A 25,008-nucleotide genomic window follows, 5' to 3' on the forward strand; every position below is an offset into this window, starting at 1 on the left:
TGCAGAAGATAGATAATAAGTTCCACTACTGCAAAAATGAAGTGAATTCTTTACAACAAAAGAAATCTAATGACTGAGCTGAAGATTTTAGCAACACAACACATGCTCAACCCAAAAAATCCTACACTTAGAAATTCCGTATTACTGATAAGATCTGACTTGTAAGCAATTGTACATGAGGAGACATCATGTTTTGTTTCAACCATGCATTAAATATTATGAATCTGGAGAGTAAAAATAAACCTTCTATTCCAGTGATATAAGACTACAATGTTATGTGAACAAAAACAAAGTAACCTAGCCTTTGCACACACAACACCCCATAATGACAATGTGAAAACAGTTTTTTTGAAATGTTTGCAAATTTATTAAAAATCAAAAAATCAAGAAATCCCATGTACATAAGTATTCACAGGCTTTGCTCAGTACTTTGTTGATGCACTTTTGGCAGCAATTACGGCCTCAAGTCTTCTTGGATATGATGCCACAAGCTTGACACACCTATCTTTGGGCAGTTTTCCCATTCCTCTTTGCAGAACCTCTCAAGCTCCATCAGGTTGGATGGGCAGCGTCGGTGCACAGCCATTTTCAGATCTCTCCAGAGATGTTCAATTGGATTCAAGTCTGGGCTCTGGCTGGGCCACTCAAGGACATTCACAGAGTTGGCCTGAAGTCACTCCTTTGTTATCTTGGCTGTATGCTTAGGGTCGTTGTCCTGCTATAAGATGAACCATCACCCCAGTTTGAGGTCAAGAGAGCTCTGGAGCAGGTTTTCATCCAGGATGTCTCTGTATATTCCTGAATTCATCTTTCCCTCTATCCTGACTAGTCTCCCAGTTCCTGTCTCTGAAAAACATCCCCACAGCATGATGCTGCCACCGCCATGTTTCACTGTAGGGATGGTGTTAGCCAGGTGATGAGCGGTGCCTGGTTTCCTCCAAACATGACGCCTGGTATTCACTCCAAAGAGTTCAATCTTTGTCTCATCAGACCAGAGAATTTTGTTTCTCATCGTCTGAGAGTCTTCAGGTGCTTTTTGGCAAACTCCAGGCAGATCGCCATGTGCCTTTTACGAAGGAGTGGCTTCCGTCTGGCCACTCTACCATACAGGCCTGATTGGTGGATTACTGCAGAGATGGTTGTCCTACTGGAAGGTTGTCCTCTCTCCACAGAGGAACGCTGGAGCTCTGACAGAGTGACCATTGGGTTCATCCCCCTGACTTAGGCCCTTCTACCCTGAGTGCTCAGTTTAGATGGCTGGCCAGCTCTAGGAAGAGTCCTGGTGGTTTCAAACTTCTTCCATTTATGGATGATGGAGGCCACTGTTCTCATTGAGACCTTCAAAGCAGTAGAAATTTTTCAGTACCCTTCCCCATATTTGTGCCTCGAGACAAACCTGGCTTGGAGGTCTACAGACAGTTCCTTTGACTTCATTCTTGATTTGTGCTCTGACATGCACTGTCAACTGTGGGACCTTATATAGACAGGTGTGTCCAAATCATCTCCAATCAACTGAATTTACCACAGGTGCACTCCAGTTAAGCTCATCTCAACATCTCAAGGATGAGCAGTCGGAACGGGATGCACCTGAGCTCAATTTTGAGCTTCATGGCAAAGGCTGTGAATACTTATGTACACGTGATTTCTTGATTTTTGATTTTTAATAAATTTGTAAACATTTCAAAAAACTGTTTTCATAAAACATAACAAAATGTGCCAAAAGTGAAGCGCTGTGAATACTTCCCGGATGCACTGTATAAAGAGATGGTCAGCTCTGCCTTTACAGGTGTGGGGCAGAGGACAGGAGACTACATACACAGACTGAGTTGAGAGATGGGTCAACTGAAATTTTGCTATTCAGTGTCAAGGCCAATGGTGTGTTTACTCACATGTAAACTCAATATTCCAGCTAATGAACAATTCCTGACAAAGCAGTAATCAAAGCAGTACAATCTGTCACACTAAAATCCTTTAATTTTGTTTATTACAAAATATATCCAAAATATTTGCCATCTGCTGGTACATCAGGAAAACTCATAAGTGAAATCATTTTACCAACACCACATCTGAAATGCATTACATTTTTTTAAGCATCAATGGTGTACTCTGATGCAATTTGATTGGAAAAGTCTGTCTCTGCATCACCACACAGTGGCAACATAACTTTGTCTTAATTAAAAGAAGACACAATGTGATGGATGACAGCACCTGACTCAAGCAAATTTAAAGTAAAACACAGTTCTTTAAAGTGATTTCCTTTGGTTTAATTGGACCTATTGGTTTTGTTGTTTTATGGTAATTACTCAGCATGAACTGGCTAATAATTTGTTGCATAGTCCTATTAGCAGTACAGGCACATGAAGTCATCATGCCAGTCATCTTGTTCTATCTGTCCTCCCTCCATTTTGAAGGACACAGTCCTAATTTCAAAGTGCCTTTTGGATCCAGAGAATCTTTCAGTCATTCACACATATGTACTAATTACCAAAGTTTGTCATGGTTAACATTTCTGTCTTCTTGTGGCCGAACCAGGACTCGAGTCTGCTTCACAGTGCTGCTGAACTTTGTGGGCTGCTTCACCACCCCAATCAAGAAATCAAATGATGCAGAATCTGTAGTCTCAGTATTCCTCTTCAGTTTTCCTGCCCAGCCACATACATTCAACAATCAGAAACCCTCACCTTATAGGTGCCTGTGTTCACAATGCTCCATTTGGTAACAGGAGAGCAGAAATGTTTCATCTGAACCCAAACTGTTTGTTTTCCAAAACACCTCACTGCATTATTAACTGTGCATATAAAAGAAGCCAGTAATTAACTGCTTCTAGCCAGCTCTATAAGACACAACCAGACACAAATAATGAATGCACTCTCACAGAACAGTCTGATTAGCTTGTTTGGATCCTTTTCCATTTCCAGCACAGATATACTCTTCACTTGGAAGATGTATGTTTTTCAGTGATGAATGATTAGTCCTGTCAGATTGTCCTTGATTTACTGCTCTGTCTGGTGACCTGGGCTCACTGAAGGAGGCCAAACTGCTCTCAGGCTCTCAGGAGGCTTTCCTGCTGCATGTTCCAGGAGTTTCCTGTAGATTGACCTTGGATCTGCAGAAAGAACAGTTAGATCACCATAGATCATCACATTTTCAATGGCAAATAAAATGTAAACAAAAAATACATTTGCAGGGCTTGGTGGCTCAGACATTTTTCATTTGTAACTGATTTTTGTAATGAAATATTGATTGAATGTAAATGTCACAGATCAGTTAATAGCAGGCCTGATGACCTGAATAAATGAACCCATCACAGAGAGAACCTACAGAAAGTAGTGTGATTTGAAGCCACCATGGGCCCTAGTCATTGTCTATGGGACACAAAGTCAAAGACTTCTTAAGGCATTGTGGGATAGTAACAAGTGACCAGAGGAGCGTCTCAAATAAAGTTTCCTTCGTCTTACCTGTTGTGTGTCATGTGGCTCTTTACCAGGTGTCCAGCAGCCAGAGCAGCCATCAGTGAGAGCTCTCCAGCCAGGACAGTGGCACACACAACCCTGGCCAGCTGCCGGGCGTTCTCTCCTGGACAGTCCTGATTGGCTCCCTGCACACCCAGCATCTGCACACACACACCCATACACACACACATATGCATGTTAAACTGATTTTTTTTTCTTGAAAAACCCTCAGTATGAACATAAATTGAGGTAAACATGCAATAACTGTTTTTTTTCTTTTGTTGACTAGTTTTCAGCAGAAACAAGTAGTGAACACAACATTAATATAGCATCAGCTTTTAAGTTGATAAGTTGAATTTGTTATCAAACAGTTGTTTATTTCCACATCCAACAGTTACAAGCCAACATGATCCTTCATGTGGAGTGGTGTTTGTGTTCACCTCATGAATCTAAACCCAGTCTTCCGTCTCTATTAGCTCTGTTTTTGGTCTCTATCAACTCCTGAAGAAAATATCTGGCTCTTTAGCTGCTAAATGCTCCACTATGTTCACCAGCTGCTCTCTGACTGTTTCTGTCTGCTATCTGCTGCTGAGCGATGAGAGTGAGCCAGGCCAATAAAGTTCTGGTCAGAATAGATCAACGATAAGAAAGCACAGCTCACTCAAACGCTTAAAATAAACCCCATCTTTTTCCTTCACAACTAAACTGCACCACATGAAGCAGGTCAACTTTTTATAAAACCTCTGTGAATGCAAATGTATTTCCATCCATATTTCAAATTTTAAACACTAATTCCAACATTCTAACAATTATTTTTCATTCATCTCCAGTTGCCTGAAATGTGTATGTACCCGAAGGCAGGCTTGCTGGGGGGGCAGGTTGGTGCCTCCTCCCACAGTTCCCAGCTCTATAGAAGGCATGGTGCAGCTGATGTACAAGTCATTCCCTGTTGGTCCTGTTGCCTCCATCAGGGTGATGCAGTTACTGCTGCCCACTGACTGGGCTGGATCCTGGAGGACACACATGCACAGCCATATACATTAACACAGGAAGCATAAAGAAAGATAAAATTATGTCTAATATTTCCTTAGAACTACTGCACCTGTCCACAGGCTATGTAGATGGCAGCCACAAGGTTGGCGGCATGAGCGTTAAATCCACCGATGCTTCCCGCCATGGCTGAGCCCACCAGGTTCTTACCGATGTTCACCTCCACCAGGGCTTCTGTTGTTGTTTTCAAAACCTGCATTATGGGGACAAGGAGTGACATGAGTTTGCTGAGATAAAGTTAATATGAGATAGGAGGAGTCTAATGAATAGGGAACAACTTATAGTAAAGGCTAAAGGAACTTCTATAAAACTCAATTACAATACAGAACTGATTTTAGCCTATCATGAACTGGGATCCAGGTGGCTGTTTGCATGTGTTTCTGTAATATTTTTTTCAGACATGTTAGTGAGACTGTGAAAGTGTTTAATTGAAGTACAGTAGTAGATTTTGCCTGTGAACTGTGCATAAAAACATAAATACAGATTAATAATTTTTAAAGTCCAGTTAGTGTAAGTGCACTGGAAGGAATCTTTTTAAATGTCTCTGTTTCAGTGTTCATGTGGGAACCTGCTTACTGTTTTAAGACAGACATGAAAACTGATAATCTACAATTATCAAAAGTACTTGTTACATTTTCTATAATTGCCTCCTGATTATGCAAAATTATTCTTTGGTGTGCATTGTTAACTCAAAGGTGACTAAGATCAGCTGAGCAAACCTTTTTATTGTGTTTTTAAACATTTTAGTGCAGAGGTCTTCAACAGGGGGTCCGTGACCCCTAGGGGGTCCGCAGAGGTACTGCAGGGGGGTTGTGAAATGTTTGGTCAATTTTTTATATATATATAATTTTTTTTCCCCATTTTTTCCCACAGATTTAAATGTCTTTAAAAACATGTTAACATGAATTGAACATATTAGCGAATGGATAAATGGAGGCAGAAGATGTTATCTTTCAGTTCACTCACTGCACAAGACTAGACCTGTCCCTCCAAGCCTCCTACACACTAAGAGGAGGACCTGCCCCTTTCGCAGCTAACTAAGATGCCAGACACAAAGATACACACTGCAGTATTTTTGGCTGGAACAGACCTATAAAAATCAATTTTTGTCACTACACCATTGGTCAGCCCTTCAAGTGTTGAAGTTTCCCCATTGTCCGTTGAACTGACACAAACAATTTCTGCTGCATCATCAGGAGACGTTTACAGACAGTGTTGTCAACTTAGCACCTTTGCTCCTAGATTTACCAACTTTTCAGGCCCTTTAGCAACTTTTTTCCCAAAAAAAGTACCTACCGACATCTAGTGGCTTTTTGGAAAAGCCTTAGCTACTTCCCATGGAAAAGTTCCCAATGTTGCCACTAGCGTGAGGTTGGGCTGGCATAGAAGTGAATGAGCTTTTACATTTCTCTCTCAGTGATCATTTTACATTTTACAATATAGCCTGAATCACAGCACAGCCATTGTTTATCACAACTTATGCCTGTGGTGATTTTGTCAGACGACGCCATGGTTAGAAAATCAAGATTTCAGCAGCAGCAGAGCAGTAGCTTGGAAATGGCTTGTAGTGACTGCTGGTTAACATGGATCTTAATGGGCCACATTTCAATCACTGTTTAATACTTGTTCCACTGTCTGACACAGAAACAGAGAAACATGTCAGTGAGAACAGCTTTGCTGTGAATTCAGCTGAATCAAATGACTATATATGTGAGCACAGAGAGGAGGAGAGGAGCAAACAGATAAAGGGTTGAAACTAAATGAAACCTGGTAGAATGTCAATACACCCTGACGATGTCATGATTATACTAATTATTTAGTGTCATCTAGAGACATTTAGCAACTTTTCAAGCTTTAGCTGCTTTCCACTGAAATACCTGTTTACAGATTCACGTTTTCAACTACATCCTCAATTTCGCACATTGACCATATGCAGTCCACACATACAGTATATAGGTTTTGACCTGGTCCTGTTGTTTCACCTCATGAGAAGCACTTTCAAATATGAGAGGTGACACAGACACACACATAGTTTTAACCCTAAATGCTGAGTTGCAGGATCTGAATTTTGATCCTTTTTACTGTTAGCTACTGCCAGAAATCAGCATTCACTATTACATTCCCTGAAAAGCAAATGACTTCCAGGATTCATTCAAGGATTATGAAGGGTTAACAGCAGTTCCCTGTCTTAACCCTTGACACCTCATTCTAAAAAATGTGCAAGAGGCCAGTGCCAGACAACAGTCTCTTCCTACCTCTCTAACCACTTTAGCAGGGATGGTGGCTTCACAAACAGCAGACTTGCCCCTGCCTTCGATCCAGTTTATGGCAGCTGGTTTCTTGTCCGTGCAGTAGTTTCCACTGACAGCCACCACCTGCAGCTCTGGGAAGTGTTGCTGCAGTCTGCTCAGAGCCTGTTCTGTACCCTGCAGGCAGGACACGTGAATCTTCATACATGGGATACACTGAGACTACATTTCTTACACATTTCTGCAGTTTTATAACGTGATATGCACATATTTCTCTCCTGTCTTAACATATATATATTCTATTGCTTTTAAATGCATTTGACAAACTTTGATGGTATGCTGATGGTATAACTATCTGAATCTCACATGTACACACATGCAGAGCCAGTCTAAAATAGTTACCTTGGAGATCATATTCATCCCCATGGCATCTCCAGTCTTGGAATGGAAGCGGATGTAGAGATTTCTCCCTGCCAGACCAACCAGCAGCTTCTGGAGCCGAGCAAACCTGGCAACAGCAACCACACAAAAACAACATGTAGATGCACAGTGGGCACTGAACTCTAACTCTGAATTTTAGTTCTGTCCGTGCAGTTTCATGCTTTACCTGCTGGTGTTGTCAAAAGCCTCTTTGATGGCCTGAAAACCATCTGTGCTTTCCAGCCAGGCCTTGACCTCAGCAGCCTGGCAGGCAGAGGGCAGCCTCACGATGGGTCCTCGAGTCATGCTGTCAGCCAGGATACGACTGCTGGCTCCACCTCCCAGCTGCAGCACACAGGGGCCATAAGATCCATACAGTACAGTGCTTGTCAGCGCAGTCATTTTAAGTATTTGAACAAATGACCGAGTCCATGCTCCCACAATAAACATACACCCAGGAGTGCTAACCTATTTGAAACCGGCCACTGCTATAATTTCCAACAATAACTGTAATGTCAAACATTGATAATAGCAGCCTCTTCTCCAGCTCAGTTAGCAATAGTGTATGCTCAGCTTTGGAACAGGGCCTAACTGCATCAGTAAAGACAACAGGATGCCAAAAGACAACAGCAAATAGAGGACTGTGACTGGTACGAAGACAGAAGCTGGATATTATTATTTTGTCCACCTTGGTACTTGTCCTGCAACAGCCTATCTTTAGAAACCAGCATATTTGACACTCACAGCAATTGCTCGACAACCACGGTTGGTGCTGGCAACCAAACAGCCTTCTGTAGTTGCCAGGGGAACCTGGAACTGCTTCCCATCCAGATGTAGTGGTCCAGCCACACCCACTGGTACAGGCATATAGCCAATCACATTCTCACAACAGGTGCCCATAACCTGGAAAACAAAAACATTGTTGGCCATTACAGAGAGGACTGGTTTGTCTTGGGTGTGTGTGTGTGTGTGTGTGTGTGTGTGTGTGTGTGTGTGTGTGTGTGTGTGTGTGTGCGTGTGCGTGTGTGTGTGTGTGTGTGTGCGTGTGTGTGTGAGTGTATGTGTGTGCATGCCTTCACCTTTGAGTAGTCATAGTGGGTGTATGGCAGGGAGGAGAGCACAGAAGGAGAGGGAAGTTTGGCAGATATCATCTGTCTTCGTATGGCCACTCCTCTCTCTGGTCTCTCCATCGTGGCCTCCAGTTTGTATGTAGGGATGTGTTTGGAGTTGACCAGCAGCATCACCTCATCATCACTCAAGAATCGAGGCCCGAGCTGCAACAGACACAATCATGCAGTGACTAACTATTCACTGGCTATTCACTGGTGACTCAACTTAAAAAGTCAAAAAGTCATCTTTACATTGTCTTGTGTCTCAAAAACATTCCTGAAAATAATTAGTTTCACACAACCTGTAATTGACACTATACACAATCTGCAGCTTCCATCAGCTCTCTGCTTCCCTGCTCACTCCCCTGTTTTCCAGAACCCTCATCCCCATTCATCCTTATATTTTCAGATTAAACAATAAACCTTCACTTGATAATTTCACTTGATCAAGTCTGTGTTCTAAGTGTGGGTTCATGATCAATTCATGATCTTAGGTTCAGGGTTGCAATAATGAGTCAATTCAGAGTGGACTTTTGAAAGGTCTTAGTGGCCAAGTGAGGGATGATTTAGTTGCTAGAGATACGTAAAAGGAAGGGAGGGAGCCAGCCGCCCATCATTCTTGCCCTCATCTCGCTTCCATTCACCTCCTCACATGAAAATTAAGCCTGATTCCCTTTGTACTCCCGAGCTGCTCCTAGATCTGTATCTCTAGCCCCCCCGGGAGAGGAATCCATGCAGCTGGGTTGTGCTTGTCCTTCTCCTGCCGAAAGCTTCCCAGGAATGAGAGCAATCTGGAATAGGTTTTCAGCAAAGAGAAAGCACTTTCTCTACCTCCACATTGTCCCTGTGCCCTAGATATACCTCCCAGAGCTCCTCTACCCACCAGCTGGATGTACAGTCTGTCCGATTCAGACAGATAACTGATGAATAAACACAATAATGACCCTCCAGCTGCTGGTATCATTCACCTATCTTCTTCTCCTGTTGGTGTTTTTTTTCTTTGTGTCCAACACAGACAGTTACCTATGTACATGCATCCATTATAGTGTTGTTTGGTCTATTCAACTTCAACCTCACCTATCATCCTGGCTTCAAAACTGTAAAACCAGACACTCTCTCTTGCCAGTAGTAAGAAGCCCGGTCTGATCTTGACACTATGCCTCCATCCTCTTGTGTCATGGCTGTAGTAACTTACGAGACTGAATCCTTGGTGAGGACAGACTAGCGAACTCAACCTGACCAAAGTAATGGTCCCCCTAATCACCTGATTGTGACTGACTGTGCATTCCCAAGTTCTCCAGTGGGGTACACTTCCTGGTTCGCCTGCCATTCAGGAATTATTGCACCATGTCCCGCCAACTGATGGCCCACTATGGATACTGACACCCATGTCTACATCTCTGCTGTGGAAAAGGCTCCCAACAGCCAGTAACACATTAATACTTTCCACAGTGGATCATTTCTCCAAGGATGCACATTTTCCCTAAACTCCCTACAGCCAGTGAGGTCACTGACCTCATAATTCATCACGTTTTCCATCTCCATAGAATTCCCTCAGACATCATCTCTGACCAAGGCCCCTGGTTTATCTCACAAGTCTGGAAGTCCTTCTGTCAAGCCCTCAGAGCCTCAGTCTCTGAGGGCTTGACACAGGGCTGGAGTCCCTTCTCTGCTTTTCATGCACCGACTAAGAGACAGATGAAATGGACTAATCAAAACCTGGAAGCTTCCTCCCAAGAATGTCTCAGCTTCTGATCATGTTCATCTCTATCAGCAGTTTATCTCTGCCCATGTTATTATCATTTGAATATATTTGTGAAATATAGAAGAAATGTTCCACTGCAGCATGTTTGAATTATACAACTTGCAACTGAAATCCATCTGAACCTACATGTGATGTGTACAAATATACAATATCTTATTTGGAAAAGCATAAAGGTGAGCTGAGCGATGCCACATAGAGCCAGTGCAGCTAGTGCAAGTGTCTTTTCTATTGGCGTCATGCTCTAATTGGTTCAGCCTCAAACAGACATTGGAGTGACTAATCTCATTACAGCCCAGTTAAATCACACAACTGCTTCAAACCCTGCAGTCTTATTGGTGGGATGTGATTCTTCAACCCAAACCGACAGTTTAGGGAGCTGGGAAGTGGGCCCAGGCGATGCACACCCTTCAGCTGCCTGACAGGTTAGCTGAATTATCAGCTGTGGAAGGGAGGTTTTAGTGGTTTGTGTGTGATGTCTTACCTCAGGGTTGTTGAGGATGGCAACACACTGGTCCAGGCCTCTGGGCTTTGGGGGGAGGATCGGCTGAGCAGTCTCAGACTTGAGCTCTTCCTCTTCATCTCCCATGACAAAGAAGCTCTTTGGCTGGTGATCAGCAGCTGGGGTAGACAGGGGCCGAATGACCTCATCTAAGGAAACGAGGTGGAGTTCAATACCACAATGCTACACAAGTCTATCTACTGTAACATCATCACTGATTCCAGACACACCTGACTCCAGACACATCTCTGCTTTGTTGGTGGGTGCTGGGGCATTCATGCTGTAGGTGGGGGGTCGGGGACCTGGCGGTTCCTTCCTGCAGCAAGTTTCGGTGGGCCGTCGTAGGGTCAGGGCAGGGGCCGACATAGTGATGGGGTTCTTCAGAGACAGTGTAGACTCCATCTCAACCTGCTCAAAGAAGATGTACTTGATAGCCAGCAGCAGGGCCAAGGCCAGACAGATCATCTGCTCTATATCCATGGTTATCATCCTGCAGGGAAAGAGGGAAAATATCATGTAGAACAAATGATATTATTCTTTTCAGAGGCCTCTGAAAATCCTTTCCTCAGTAGAAATACTTACTGTAGACAATTAAGCTGCATGAAGAAATCATGAAAGAAAGGTAATTAAATCATTATCTTAGGATAAAGGTGATTTTGTATCACTTTTAAAGCACCTTCGATAAAGGATTAAAATGTTTCATTAATGGTTAATAAATCATTTAATAATTCTTTATGTTTCACTCGTACGCCATGAATCACAGCAAATGTTTGGTTTCCAGGATTTGAGAAATGCCACTGGAAGGTGTTTGTCTCTTTCGTAATGATACAACTTCAAACAGTGGCAATTCATTAATTCATGCTTCATAATTTGCAATCTGCAAACAATCTGCAGACTTAGATCTTTGGAGGCCTCTCATGAGGCTCTCATGGAGGCCTCCAAAAGTTTTTGTAACTGTCATTGTTGTCTGTCTGCTGATGACGTAATTTCACATCTTCTAGAAGCAACCACAACCTACTTCCAAGTTACATGGATATCGTGAAAAAGACTGAAAGGGTCAAAACTGCAGCAACAGCAATAAATACAGAATTGTCCATACTACCAAGGCCCTACTGCAGCTAGCATTAAGAATAAATTCATTGTCGTCATCACATGACGATTCTGAACGCATTGTTCTGAACATGAAGTTGTTCTTCATACCACAACTGATGCTGGAGTTTTGACCTCTTCTTACTTGGATCTTGTAGGCAGCTTTAAATGTTGAGGACAGACATAACTAATGCACTGACGCAATGCAGAAAATACAGGGCGGCTGTCTAAAGCAAGCATATCAGTAGCCTCACCTGGTGAGGTAGAAGTGCCAAAGTGGCTTCTCTGGCTCAATCCTCCTGGGTGAGATGTGGTCCAACTCCATGCCGACCTGTGGGATGCCTACTGTAGTGTTGATGGACAAGGGCTCGGCGATCCAGCGGCTGTGGGCATGAACCATCACCAGGCCCAGCGACTGGACACACGGAACAGAGAGCAGAGATCACACTCACATTCAAATGAAAACTAAGAGACAAATAAAGCACAAGAGGCACTAACCATGATCATTTTGACTCTCTGAGTTACAGGGTTGGGTTTGTTATCCTCCTCCTCCATCACTCTGGAGAAGTGGCTTAGCTGCCAGATAGGATGGCCCTCCTGACTCTCACGGGACAACTACAGAAACAAATAATACGGTCAATCAAACTGACATTAACAAACACATGTTCACACAAACAATAACACACTGCATCCTTACCTCCAGCACCAGAGAGACACATGCAGGGAAGAAAGTCATGAACACAAAGTAGTTGGCCAAGACAGACATGCAGCCAAAGCAGCACATGATTTCCAACTGCCGGACACCTGAAAGATTCAAGACAGATACTCAGGGATTCACAAGAACACACACATGAGGACCATATCACCAAAATGAGCAAAACACAACACCAGGATTCACTATCTGCATATAGTGGGAAGCTGCTCAAAGTCCTGCTCTTCTTTCATTTCCTCATGGTCAGCAAACTAGTGTAACAACTGGAACAACCACAGGATACAGGACTCAAATACATTACTCGGAAACAGCCACTGGGTTCAAAGTCCTGCAAAATTGAGTGGGTACACAGGCAGCCATTAGAGCAGGCAAACAAATTCGGTTAGGAGCAGGCAAAGCCAGGTTTTGACCAGTAACTTCCAGATTGTACATCTCACAAAAATGTTACATGCAGGCGTTTGATATAGGCCACACCTATTTTTGCCCTAAATTTTTTTTTTTTGCAATATATGTGAAACATCCTTTTCAAACTGCCTGGGGTGTGAGTCTGATCTACACAGAACTTTGCACAAAGAATCTATGGACTCTCTTGATCAAAAGTTATTAAAAGAATTTTGATGCATCAATCGGTTTTGATTTTGCATGCCAATAAACCTTTATCAAAAAAGGTAATTTTCAAAAAATTCCACTTACTCTTGAGCACACTGAAATATCAAACTGAAATTCAACACACAGCACATCGCAGTTCACCTCTGGAGGGGCGCCATTAATGCGGAAAGTTTATCTGTGATAATCAGCTGCACGTTTCTAGATGCTGTACAAAGGCGACTGGACTTGCTTGCTTACAGACAAATCCGCTGCATGGATTCCTGCAAAATTCAGTATGGAAGAACTAGGGTCATGACCCCGTCGATGCATAAAATTTGGTAATGAGTGATTAAAGTGTGTGTGGACTGTGTGGCACAAAAAATTGCCTCACTGCAACAAACCTCTATATCTCCACAAGTCTTGACGCATATGTTACAAAAACTGACAAAGACATTCGCTTGATGGCTCATATCAAGTGTTTCAAACGGCGTTCAGATCAGTCAACTCACTGTAAGTGAGTACAGCCCCCGGCCCTGTGTCATGTGGCCAACACCAATCCTTTCTAAAGTGCTCCATCAAAAGTTAAATAGAGTAATAAGTATCATCGCTTTTACTCCACAATCAACCCGTCAGAGACACACACCGGCTGCATGCCTGCTAACAACCTACTGAGAGATCCACAGCAGTACCAGAAGAAGGAGTTTGTTGGCAGACTTCTACCTGGAGTTTGCTGTAAAGGCTACTGACTGGAACCACCCCAGAATTTCCAGACCGTCAACTTTCACAGGCAAAGCCATCTTTTATTTCTCTGCTCATGACTGGGTTGATGTCTGAAGTAATGTCTTTAGTTATAAACTTCAGTCGTAGACATATCAGTATCCACTCGTAGAATAGCCACATAATACATAGCCTAAATATATTGTGTCCCACCTTCACCCAGTCCATCACACTGCACATTTTTATCAGCTACTAGTTCACATCATTCCCTTCAAATCCTTATTTTCCTTCAAATAAGAAGGTGTTGCACATTCCCAGACCTAAGCAATTCACACAGTTAACACGTTTTTACTTATCACGCTTTTTTGCCTTCACCTCCTCATTTTGTTGAGTTTTTTTCAGTTTATGTTTAAATGTGCTTGTCTTCACCAAAACTTGATCTTAATGATGAAAACTGTGTGATCTCAGTGCGGTAATAGCAGTAAGGTACAGTAAAACTCACAAACCCTTGCTATACAAACCTCAGATGTCATTCAGTAAATAAAGAAAGCTCCAAATGGCAGAAAGTACCTGACATTGTTCCCACTCCAATCACTAAGCACTCTACCAGGGCGTCCAGAGTGAAAGTAGGTCCCAGTACTGCCATGCCCCGAGCAATGTTGTCCCTCACTTCGTCCTGAAGTTAGATTAAAATATCCCAGTCAGGGAATACTGTTGAATTTTATGTGGAATGTTACAATATGATGAGTGAATATTTCTTCATACCTGAGAACTGGAGCTTAAGGCAAACTTGGCAAGAGCACATGCTTTGGAGAGGTCGATGAGAAGCAGGAAGAAGGGCAAAGCCTCACTGAGGGACAGAACAGAGCAATCAGCTGCAGCTTTTAACTAACTAAAAGTGTGCAGAATGTGCCCTTACTTGAGGCCTGTGAGCTCTTTATCAAGAAAGTGAATGACCACTGTGCTGAATACGAAGCTGGAGAATATAGTGAAAAGGCCAGCAATGCCTGAAAGGAAGAAGAGCAGAAGTACCTTAGAATATTCAGCTTATGTAAAACTGGTTAGGTCAAAAGATTTACTCCCTTTACAGCCATTAGACCCATAGCATCTCAATCACCTACATGTTAGAAACACAGTATGAGCCCATCAATAATTTACCTAAGATGTATTTGGATCCCAGCTGTCTCAAGTTCTGGAACTGAAAGTAAATGTAGACAATGGCGATGCAGCGTGTGATGGTCAGGATGATGATATCACTGCTGAGAATTTGCTATAATAAGAGAAAACAATTTGATGAGTGGCCAGGTCACAGAATTTCATGAGAAATGTATGGGTCATTGAGGAATCACATCCAAATACGTACTTAAAGGATTAGTTGGACATTTTGGGAAATATGCTGGTTCATTGTTTCCCTGAGAGTTCTATGCTCAGATTGGTTGCAGTCTTGTGTGTGTATTGTAGACTACAGCCAGTGGCTGGTTGGCTTAGCTGGGAGCTATTTCTTGTCCAGGAGCATTGATTTCCTGGAGTCCTGTCATCACTGTGACGTTGCCAGCTAAGTGATAAGTTGCTAGCAAAGTGACAAAATGCTAGATGGAAAGTCAGGGGATCACCAAAGGTAGGTGGGCACATCCCTGAATGTTTCAGATTTCATGGGAATCATATTTCGGTCTGGACAAATACTGTGGACTCATTAACTGACTTTCATCCTTCAAGCCAAGGTCCTACTGTGTTTAAAATTCATCATGCTTTTTAGGATTGCTATTAGTCGTGACAATGCTAGTGCTAAGTGGTAAAGCACTGTGTGGTCAGTAAAAAGATTCATATACTGAAGTACATAGTGTGGGTACATGGTGTGGAGATACAGTCATGAGGCTCTTTCAGTCTAGACTGGTGGCCTCCTTTATTCTGTACGGTTAATAAACTACTACAGATAACTGACACCTTCTTGATCATCTCACTGACTCACCTCTTCTGTTTTGGGGCAGTCAAAGTTCCAGCCACAGATCTGGTCATTGCCCGTGAACATGTTCATGGACATCACACAGATGGTGAGGGTGACTGTGCCAACAATCACCTCCCAGGGATGAGAGGCCACCAGGAGGCCATGCATACGAAACAGACGGGTCAGCATGGTGCAACAGAGCTGCCAAATAATAGTAAAGTAAGCTGGGAGAAGCTGGAAGTGACTGTACACAGTCAATGTGATCATGTGTGATAACCACAGCAGAAATAAAAAATCAATTCATTTTTACATCTCATCCAACAACATTAAACTGTCAGTTAAGTGTTAATTAATAGTAATAATAATCCCAATACAGTAATTTTTGTAGAATGTTTTATACAAGAGCATTTTCAGTAAAAATAATTATGCACATTAAAGCGAGGACCAATGGAAAGACAAAAAATTAAACAATAAAAAGAAAGTAGATATAAAAATGAAAGTTCAAAACACAGAAGGCAATAAGAATATTAACTGAATTAATGCAAAAACAAAATTGAATAAAAACCCAACAATAGAAGATCTAAGAGTTCTTGAAGGATTGGAAAATGACAGCGTCTGTAATTTAAGCCAGTCCCAAATCATTAAGAGCTTAAAAAAAGTAAAAGAACCTTAAACTCTGTTCTAAAACATATTGGGAGCCAGTGGAGTGTAGCTAAAAGCAGAGTAATATGCTCTCTTATTTGTGTTGGTTAAAAGTCTTGCAGCACAGTTCTGAATAAAATGTACATTTTCTATTGACAGCACATTGTGGTGTGGTAGTTAGAAACCACTGAAACATTTATGTAAGAGACTATTTCATAGATACATGCAAGGAAGAATGTTGGCCAAGACAGACGTGAAGACTTTTTCTCAGCTGGCGTTACTTTAAATATTATAGTATGAGCTTTCTGGGGGAAGAGAAACAGTGAACAGTGAATGTTGTTCTCTGTTCCAGCTGGTGACTGAAATCATGTTTATCTTCTAATTCACTGTGTCTATCTGTGGCTGCGCCGCGTCAGCCGGAACCCGTGGAAACGTTACCGCAGCGGCTTTGAAGCGGCTTTTGTCCTCGGTCCGCTTACGGTCTATTTTTGCCATCATCCGTCAAACTGGATTCAACCGTCATTGAACCCTGCGAGCCTCCGTTTATACCCAATGGCATCTCATTAACATATCACTGAAGACAGGAAACTGACTTACCGTGAGAATGAGTTGAGACTGAGCTTTGAACGGCTGGACAGATATAAAGCCGCAGCAGACTGTTCTCACAGCACCCACACGAAGCCAGTGTCACAGACACTGAGCAGCTTCAGAAGCTCAAGGAGGACCGATGGAACGATGGCACGCTTCTACATCATCCGACACTTCAGCCAATCACATCGCTCACCTGCTTCACGAGCCGCTTTGTCCACGCCCCGTTTCCTAGGCGACGGCAATAATTGGGCATGGCCAGAGCGAGGACGCCTAATCTCACCACCACGCAGAGACTATGGTGTGTTGAGGCGTGATTCGGCCTGTTTGTGGACTGGTCCCTCTCACGTCCTTTGATACTTTTGCTTTGCTCCTTTGTCATGAGGTTGCAGCTGTTTGATTCAGTATAACACTTTTGTAAATCAAACTTAATAATGTATCAGCTCAGAGGAATCCTCTAGACAGTAAAGGAAGATGAGGTTTCTGGGTGTCTCAAAATGAGAATTTGTTCTCTGTTTTCTGATCTGGAAATTTCAGAGTAAAAGGTAAAAGATCAAAGCTGAATCAGTTGTTCAGTAACTAGCCCACCTGAGGGATTTGCTGTCCCGTCCTATTCAAAGTCCATACACATCTCAGATTACAACTGTACCACAATGAATGGACCCAAAAGACATACAAATTTTAATTAATATGTATATTCATGCACGTGTAATATTAATATACTAATAATATTATGAATAAATAACTTGACTAGTTTAATAATTGCATATAATAATTATATTATGTATATATAATAATTATGTTATATATGTATATGTATATGTGTGTGTGTATATATATATATATAAAACATAATTATTACCACTTACCTTTGCACCAGTTAAAGTTATTCACAGGATCTGAACTGCTTAAATTTTAATACAGAACTTCTGACTGGCAGTGTAGTGTATATCAACAAAAAAGCTGACCACGAGGAGACAAATACTGTTTATTTTCTCTTGAGTGTTCAGTTTACCTTTCAGATGGATTCCACCATTTATAGTATCACACATCCGCAGACTATGCGTCTATGGCCAAAACTATATAGCCACAGCCAATAGTAAATTCAAATAGAAAGCTGTGTTGAAGTGCAGTCATGTAAAGGGTAAATTGCCCCTGTGTTAAATGCATGTTAGCAGAGGCTGATGGTGATCAGTAATTTTCATTATATTTTTCGTAGGTCTACTTGTTACACTACTTCTCTCCTTTTCCTTCCACCCTCCATAGTATTCTCACACATTTCTGTGGTCTGTGGGTACCGTAACGATGGTCCCAGTACTGCTACGTGTCACCTCCTCTTCGTGACTGACGGGGTCGTTTCTCATGAGTTTGAAGAAGAGGATTCCGCTGGAGAAGACAAGTACGCTGTATTCAGATAAGGGAAAGGAAACTTTGATAGCAAGGAAGTAACGCTAACTTAACGTTAGAGCCCTATGCTGTTTCTGTCGAGATCAAAAAACCAAACGGACCAAAAAAACATACAAACAAACTGATATGTCACTCAAGCTCTTTTTTTTTAGCTAAAGTTAACCAAAGTTGAAGTAGCTAACTGTAGATAACCTATTGTTTTTTCTCAGAATGACTTAAGATGGGGCACATCATTTAATATTCAGTTAGCTGATAGCTGTTACAAAAATGCGCAGGCTAACTATTTTAGAGTAAGAGATAGCTAGCTAAGGTTCAAACGTTCAGCTGTGACCTTAAATAATGAAGCAGGATTTTAAAGGAGGGGAAGCTAACCTTGGTTCTGACGGTGGGACCGCAGGTAACGTTAGGTTTTACTTTACCTGTCACTATTTTTATCCAAACTTTTGACAACACCAGCTAACCCATTGTGGTGAAACTTACCACAGACTCTTGTGTTTGAGTTTTGGAATGAAAAACGTCTTCATCCATGGTTTTTAATTAACAATATACACAAAGTATAATAGGAACCCATAACAAGAAAACTTCTGATAAAGGCAAGATTTTCTAGGCAGAGCTACTCTGCTGTAAGTCTTCTGAATTTCTTTACCTGTTCTAATTTAGGCTCAAAGCACTGTGCGCTGCTCAGCTGTATTATGAGGAGAAAATGAGCTAGAATATTAAAGATAAATAAATACTGAACTAGATTTCATAAACACACTCAAATCAGATACTCCATTTTAAAGGACTCAGATTAGGGCCAGTCGGAAATGATTGTTAGGCTTGTTGGTAATCCAACATAGAGAACATAGGTGCTATTTTTCTCTAAGTGTATTTTCATATTTTTGCATAGTTAAAATTATTATTATTTTTTAATTTTTTAATTACATTTTTTTCAACCTTGGCAGAGGTATGTGGTGTTTTTTTATATGTTTAGTTGTTTTATTTTGTAAGATATAGATGACTTCAGTGGTTGGGACATCAAGTAATATTCAGGAGAAGAACTGAAGTGATGATAATAGTCAATCAGTCAACTGTTTGATCAACAGGAAATGAAGGCTAATTTTTTTTATTATTGTTTGAAGTTAAAGTGATTTAAATGTAACTTGAAGTGTACAAGTTGAAATTTTCAAGCACAGATCCAGATTCAGCTCTGAGGTTTTCCTGCCTTGACAGTAAATTGAATACTCCTGTGTTTGGACTGTCGGTTTGACAAAGTAAACAATCTGAAGATGCTATTTTACCTCAGGACATTGTGATGGCCATGTTTTCTGACATTTTATCTATCAAACAATTCATCAAGATAATGACAAAATAATGAACAGATTGGTCAGTAATCAAAATAATCATTTGTCACAGTCAAGTTGAAGATGCCCTGCAGTATGAACTTGCAAGGCAAAATGAGAATGTGTAGGAGTCACAGATGCAAATAGAGAATGGAACATGAAAAACAAGTTTGTGTAAGGGCTTGAATAGCTCCACTGAACCCAGTAAAGACAGTATAGAAACCTGGTGTGGTAGTCAAGGTCAGTGTGAAATATGACAACATACACCATTCATTTTAGAACTAACAAGAATGATAGTATTAAGCAGCGTGGTTTCTTCAGAGGTTTGTTGTGTACCAGAGCAAGAAATATCCTTACACCCTTCTTCCTTCTGTCTATATTGTCCTTTATTTAGAATGAAAGGATTTGTTTTTTCCTCTGAAAATGTTGTTTAGGACTATTAACTATACCCAGCAGAATGTTCTATGTTTTTCTTATCAATGGCAGTTAGTGGCGTTTTTTGGCACGGGCGAACCGTGCAGCCGCCCGGGGCGGCATCACATGGAGGGCGGCAAAAAATCATCTGATCCGCTAAGTGGTTTTTTTTTACTGTGTGGGGAATGAGCAAATTGCCGTCCCCTGCACCTGCTTGCTGAGAAGGTGCCGTGCTTAGAAGCTGTCTGAGGAGGGGAAAGGGGCGTGGGGGACAGTTCACCTCTGGGTCTCTCCTCAAACTTTATAGAGGAGCTTTTCAAAGCTAAAGTTGATCAAGTCGTACCTGAGGTCACCCATGTCTCAGGAACGGCTCACTGGCCTTGCTGTCATCAGTATCAATCACTCAACAGGGGAGCAGATTTCGTGTGATGACATTATTGATGATTTGGCATCAAGGAAGGCCAGAAAGGTCAGGTTTTAGTTTTTGTCTGCTGCTCTTAGTGCAGTAGTGTTATAATTAGATTTCCTTTAGTGTGTTTTCATTTGTGTGATGAAGGATTTGTGCTATTCAGAATATTTATTATATATTTTATTTGTATATTATATATTATTATATTTTTTTTTTATTCTAAAATAAAGTTATATTGTTTTTATTTTATATTATTGCTATTCTCTGCTGTTGTTATGTGTGATTGTGTATATTTTTGCCACTTTTATGTATAGTGTATAGAGTATATTGATTTAATTTCTGATAACTTTGATTTTTAAATTGTTTTGTAAATATTGTTATAATAAAACATGGCTGTTCGTGGGTTAGAGTTAGGGTTGGGGGGGTGCTCGGAGGGGGTCTCGCCCAGGGAGTAATTCAATGTAGAACCGCCTCTGATGGCAGTAGTTTCTCCCCCAAAGATGATGGTGTGTTCTGTGTTCATTTTACTTCTTGTGCGTACACTCAGCAAACAAATGATTTAGTTTGTGCTGCCATCTAGTGGGTGCTGTTAAAATAGACCATTGAATTCTAGTCTTCTGACATATGACACTGTTTGCACTGCTAAAAATGAGTTGTTTTAAGTCAGCCTGTGTTTGCAGGTTGAACTCCCATAACCACTGATAGTCCATTTCATCCCGAGGCTGGTGAGAAAATCATGACACACTAAACAAGCTTATTCAATACAAGCACATACTAGCTTGTTTTATCATCATGTAGAGGTAAACAGTGACAGAATTATCTTTTCAATAGTTCAGATAAGTCAGTGGACTAGGCTGTTGAAGTTACTCTGAACTTTAACCTCACCTCAGGCAGCATAGAGGCACGTGTGGAAGATACATACATACATAGCCCCCCGACTCAAATGGTTGAAAACAGCTGTGATGCATGTAAACATTATTCCCACATGAATGTTGTGTGATTGAATTTGTGGTTTAGGGCATTAGATTGTTTGATGTTCAGTATTTTACTGTTAAAATTCTTCATTTCACTCAGTTCTTTCACCATATACATGTTGGTCTGAAATTTAATTAAATGACTAGTTGACTAGTGCCTTTTTCAAACTGGATGTCTGTGTATCCTCCTGGATATGTGTGTGTTTTAAACACACACATAAGCAGAAATGAGAATTTAATCAAATTAAAAACTTTAAAAGCATTCAGGGATCTTAATCTCAATACTTTTCTCGCTGATATTTGTTTGTAATTCCTGGACTGCACTCCATAAAACATCTTTCTGTTTTGCAGGTGTAGAGCTGGTAGAAGAAGAAGTGGAGGATATCAGAGCAGGAGAAGGAGGTATTATATTTACATACTCTGTCAGGGTGAGTCATTGTATTTGGATGAAGCTCTTGCTGCCTATATTGCACAAGTCCTGCCAACATCTGTTTGGTCAAATTTTTTTAACATTAGGAAAATGGATACAGACACAGAACCAAATCTTCACGAGTCCCTCTGACAACACAAATAAAAAGCTATGTTAAATTACATAATCAGGTCCTTGGAGAAAATACTTGAATACTTATTTTTTATTTGCAGAGTCAAAATATGTAACATTTTTCGTTACATTGGCAATTATGTTTGCCAACCCATGTCTGGAAGCTGACCATAGCTTCGGTACTGACTCTTGCACTCCCTCTACTGGTGGTCAAATAACTAAACACTTCAATGGAGGTTGATGTCATTAAACATTAAACTTCAATTCTATAATGATATAAGAGGATATTAAAGTTTTTTTCACTTTTGCTGGATACAAGAATGAAACATAAAATACAAGTTAATGAAACTGACTCTTGAATTGTCCTAAAAAAGTAGGTTTTGTACCAGAAAAATCACATGAATGATACTTGAATGAGTTTTTGAACGGTGACATGTAACGGCTTATGTATGTGTGTTTTTCTTTTCTCACTCTGGAGATGTCTCACAGTTGTAATGAGAAGCAAGAGAGAAATGGAGATGTATCAACTTCAGAAGATGACTCCTTAAGTCTGTTGCATGATCTTAATGCCTGCCAAATTAGAGGGGCAGCTGAGGACATGGAGATAAATGACTTAGGTTCACAAGTTGGCAACAAAGAGCAGAAAAAGAAAGTGGAGATGGGCATAAATCAACTCAAACCATCTGAGAGAGGGATGTCCAGCTGTGTCCAGTCTATGTCTCAGTCAGGTAAGTATACCTTAGAAACTCCTGAAACATTAGGTATGTGTGTAGGACTGCTATAACTGAAAGTATTTTTTTTTAATTTGTCATCTTTTATCTTCATCTGTCATTAAATCTATCTGTCATTTATTTCACAAACCTTGATTTTATTCGTCTTCAAAGCAAATGTCTCAAAATGTGTGAAAATCCCCAACAAGATACACCTTCATAAACAAAATGGAAAGGGAGAGACTCTCCTGCACAAAGCATGCAAGAGAGCAGATCTGGCACGAGTCAAAGCGCTCATTCAAGCTGGGATTAGTGTCAACATGGAGGATTACGCAGGTCTGTTAAAGCTACAGCTGAGATACTTTTTTTTAATTTGATTTTGATTACTTCTGTATTCTGACATCTTTTACTCATTAAACCATTATTAACTGTCAAACACAAAAACCTTTGTTGACAGTAATTTTTTTTGAATTGTAAGGTTGGACAGCTCTCCATGAGGCTTCAGCTGCAGGTGATAAGGCAGTGGTAGAGGAACTGTTGAAGGCTGGAGCTAATGTTAACGCTAGAAGCTTTGACGGTGTCACACCTCTACATGATGCTGTTTCCTCTGGACACTATCAGGTGATGAAAGGAGATTTTTGAGATGTAGCGGTGTTTGAGTGAAGTTTGCAGTAAAACTTCACACATGTCCACAGAGTCAAAATCCCTGCACCATTTTCAGACCAACCTGTGTTTCACAGGTATGGTAAGTTAGTGTTTCTTTTATCAGTCTTTATGAAAAACTTTTGAGTCATTATGTTTTAGGGCTCAATTTTTAGTCATTTGTGTTATTATATTACAAATCTCAATGTACTTTTAAACTCAGGTTTCTGACAGAATTTAGAGTTTCACACCAGTTGTTTCCATCTGTTTGTCTAATTTATTATATATTGATATTTTATTTTGGGTTGCTTGCATGAATCGTTATCAGCTGTTTGAGACTTTCTTCATGACAGTTCAAGGCCTGATTCAGTGGCAAGTATTAACTGATATCCAGAACATATTAAAGGACTAAAGGAGAATGTGTTAGAGTGTATGATATGATAATGCTCCACGAAAGCATTCAGCAGTCCTCATGATGCATGTGTTATATTAGGTAAGGCTGGAACCTCCAATTGGTCGCCAGTTTTGTAGGTACATCCTCAAGTTTCCCAATAAATACAGATTCCAACAAGCCCAACATCATATACTAAACTTAAAACTTAATCAAATTAAAAATTTGACTGCAGTTTGTGGTATCAGGCACCTCAACATTCTTATCACTTGGAATGGGCAAAAGAACATAACTGACTTTGAAAGTGACATGACAGTTGCCAGTTATAAAATCCAAAGCTGGTGAAGGTTCCATTCCCTAAAAGATGCCATGAATGTTTGTTGTGTAGGTGGCGAAGCTTCTCCTACAGTATGGGTCGAACTCCAGTGACAGGAATGTCGGTGGCTTCAGTGCTCTAGACTTGGCAGAAAAGGAGAATGTCAAAGAGCTGCTCTTAACTTTCCCAACATCTTGTGAGGCACTTGTACAGTACGGACAACCAGGTAAGCTACATTCCACATTCCATACTGGACTTCAGAAATCAGTCTGTGCACATAGGGGCAGCTGTGGCTCAGGAGGTAGCGCAGGTCGTCCACTAATCTGAAGGGTGGTGGTTCGATCCCTGGCTCCCTCTGTCGAAGTGTCCTCCTTTTACTATGATGTACAGAAATACACAGAAAATAATCTGATAATGGCTCAGCTACTGCATGTCATCAGTGGCATCATTAAAGAGTTGTGTCTGACATCAGAAAACATGGTTTCCGTGCTAACTGGGAATGCAGTTTAAAATAAATAGAGAAATCTCTGTCAATTTTCTTGAGAATCGTTTATCCGAAAATCTTCACAGTCGACACTACACTTCCTTTGGTCCCCAGCAACGCATCCACCAACTCTGAAGCTGATTGGATGAATAGTGACAGACAGAGATTCCTCCATTTATAGTCAGAAACTCAACTGAAAGCATATATTTTGACTATCAAACACATTATTTGTAGTTTGCTTCTTCTTGGAGCAGGGTAGCTGTAGTCAGCTGGTGTCACAATAGGCACCATGGATCCGAGAAGTCACCTGATTTCACTGCAAAAGAAGAAGCTGTGTATTTAGCCATGTTTTGCACATGCAAACATATATCCATGAAACACACAGTTACCTCTGGTGTGTTTTCATAGTGTCACAATCATTCAGAACAGTCGTGGATATCTCCACCTGGAATTTGTGCTGTCTGGCCTCAGCACTACCTTTTAAAAAAATCATGAAAGATAAAAAACACTTTTGTCAATAGAATTAAGGCTTATGATGTAAGTTTAAATTTAGTAGATATTTGCTTGATTTCT

At 41.0% G+C, this 25,008-nt stretch overlaps 1 protein-coding gene across 3 annotated transcripts; it reads right to left on the bottom strand.

Annotated features, from left to right (window-relative positions):
- Positions 1-1,956: 1,956 nt before the first annotated feature.
- Positions 1,957-16,942, bottom strand: LOC121185175 (3-hydroxy-3-methylglutaryl-coenzyme A reductase-like). Of its 3 annotated transcripts, XM_041043198.1 has the most exons (20): positions 16,835-16,942; positions 15,620-15,796; positions 14,809-14,920; positions 14,570-14,657; positions 14,416-14,500; positions 14,221-14,326; positions 12,331-12,437; positions 12,132-12,248; positions 11,888-12,048; positions 10,775-11,034; positions 10,527-10,693; positions 8,251-8,445; positions 7,916-8,074; positions 7,359-7,516; positions 7,154-7,259; positions 6,758-6,928; positions 4,555-4,695; positions 4,304-4,462; positions 3,459-3,613; positions 1,957-3,106 (listed from the first exon to the last, which is right to left on the bottom strand). In XM_041043198.1, the coding sequence occupies exons 2-20, from the start codon at positions 15,782-15,784 to the stop codon at positions 3,052-3,054; spliced, it is 2,667 nt and encodes an 888-aa protein (XP_040899132.1). In that variant the 5' UTR covers positions 15,785-15,796; positions 16,835-16,942; the 3' UTR covers positions 1,957-3,051. The 3 variants fall into 3 exon arrangements, with proteins under 3 accessions (XP_040899132.1, XP_040899133.1, XP_040899134.1); XM_041043199.1 differs by lacking the exon at positions 16,835-16,942 and having other exon boundaries at positions 14,809-14,848; positions 15,620-15,777; XM_041043200.1 differs by lacking the exons at positions 14,221-14,326; positions 14,416-14,500; positions 14,570-14,657; positions 16,835-16,942 and having other exon boundaries at positions 14,809-14,848; positions 15,620-15,777.
- Between the last annotated feature and the right edge of the window lie 8,066 nt (positions 16,943-25,008).

The sequence above is a fragment of the Toxotes jaculatrix genome, chromosome 7, assembly GCF_017976425.1.
Source record: "Toxotes jaculatrix isolate fToxJac2 chromosome 7, fToxJac2.pri, whole genome shotgun sequence".
In the NCBI taxonomy this organism is placed as follows: Eukaryota; Metazoa; Chordata; class Actinopteri; family Toxotidae; genus Toxotes; species Toxotes jaculatrix.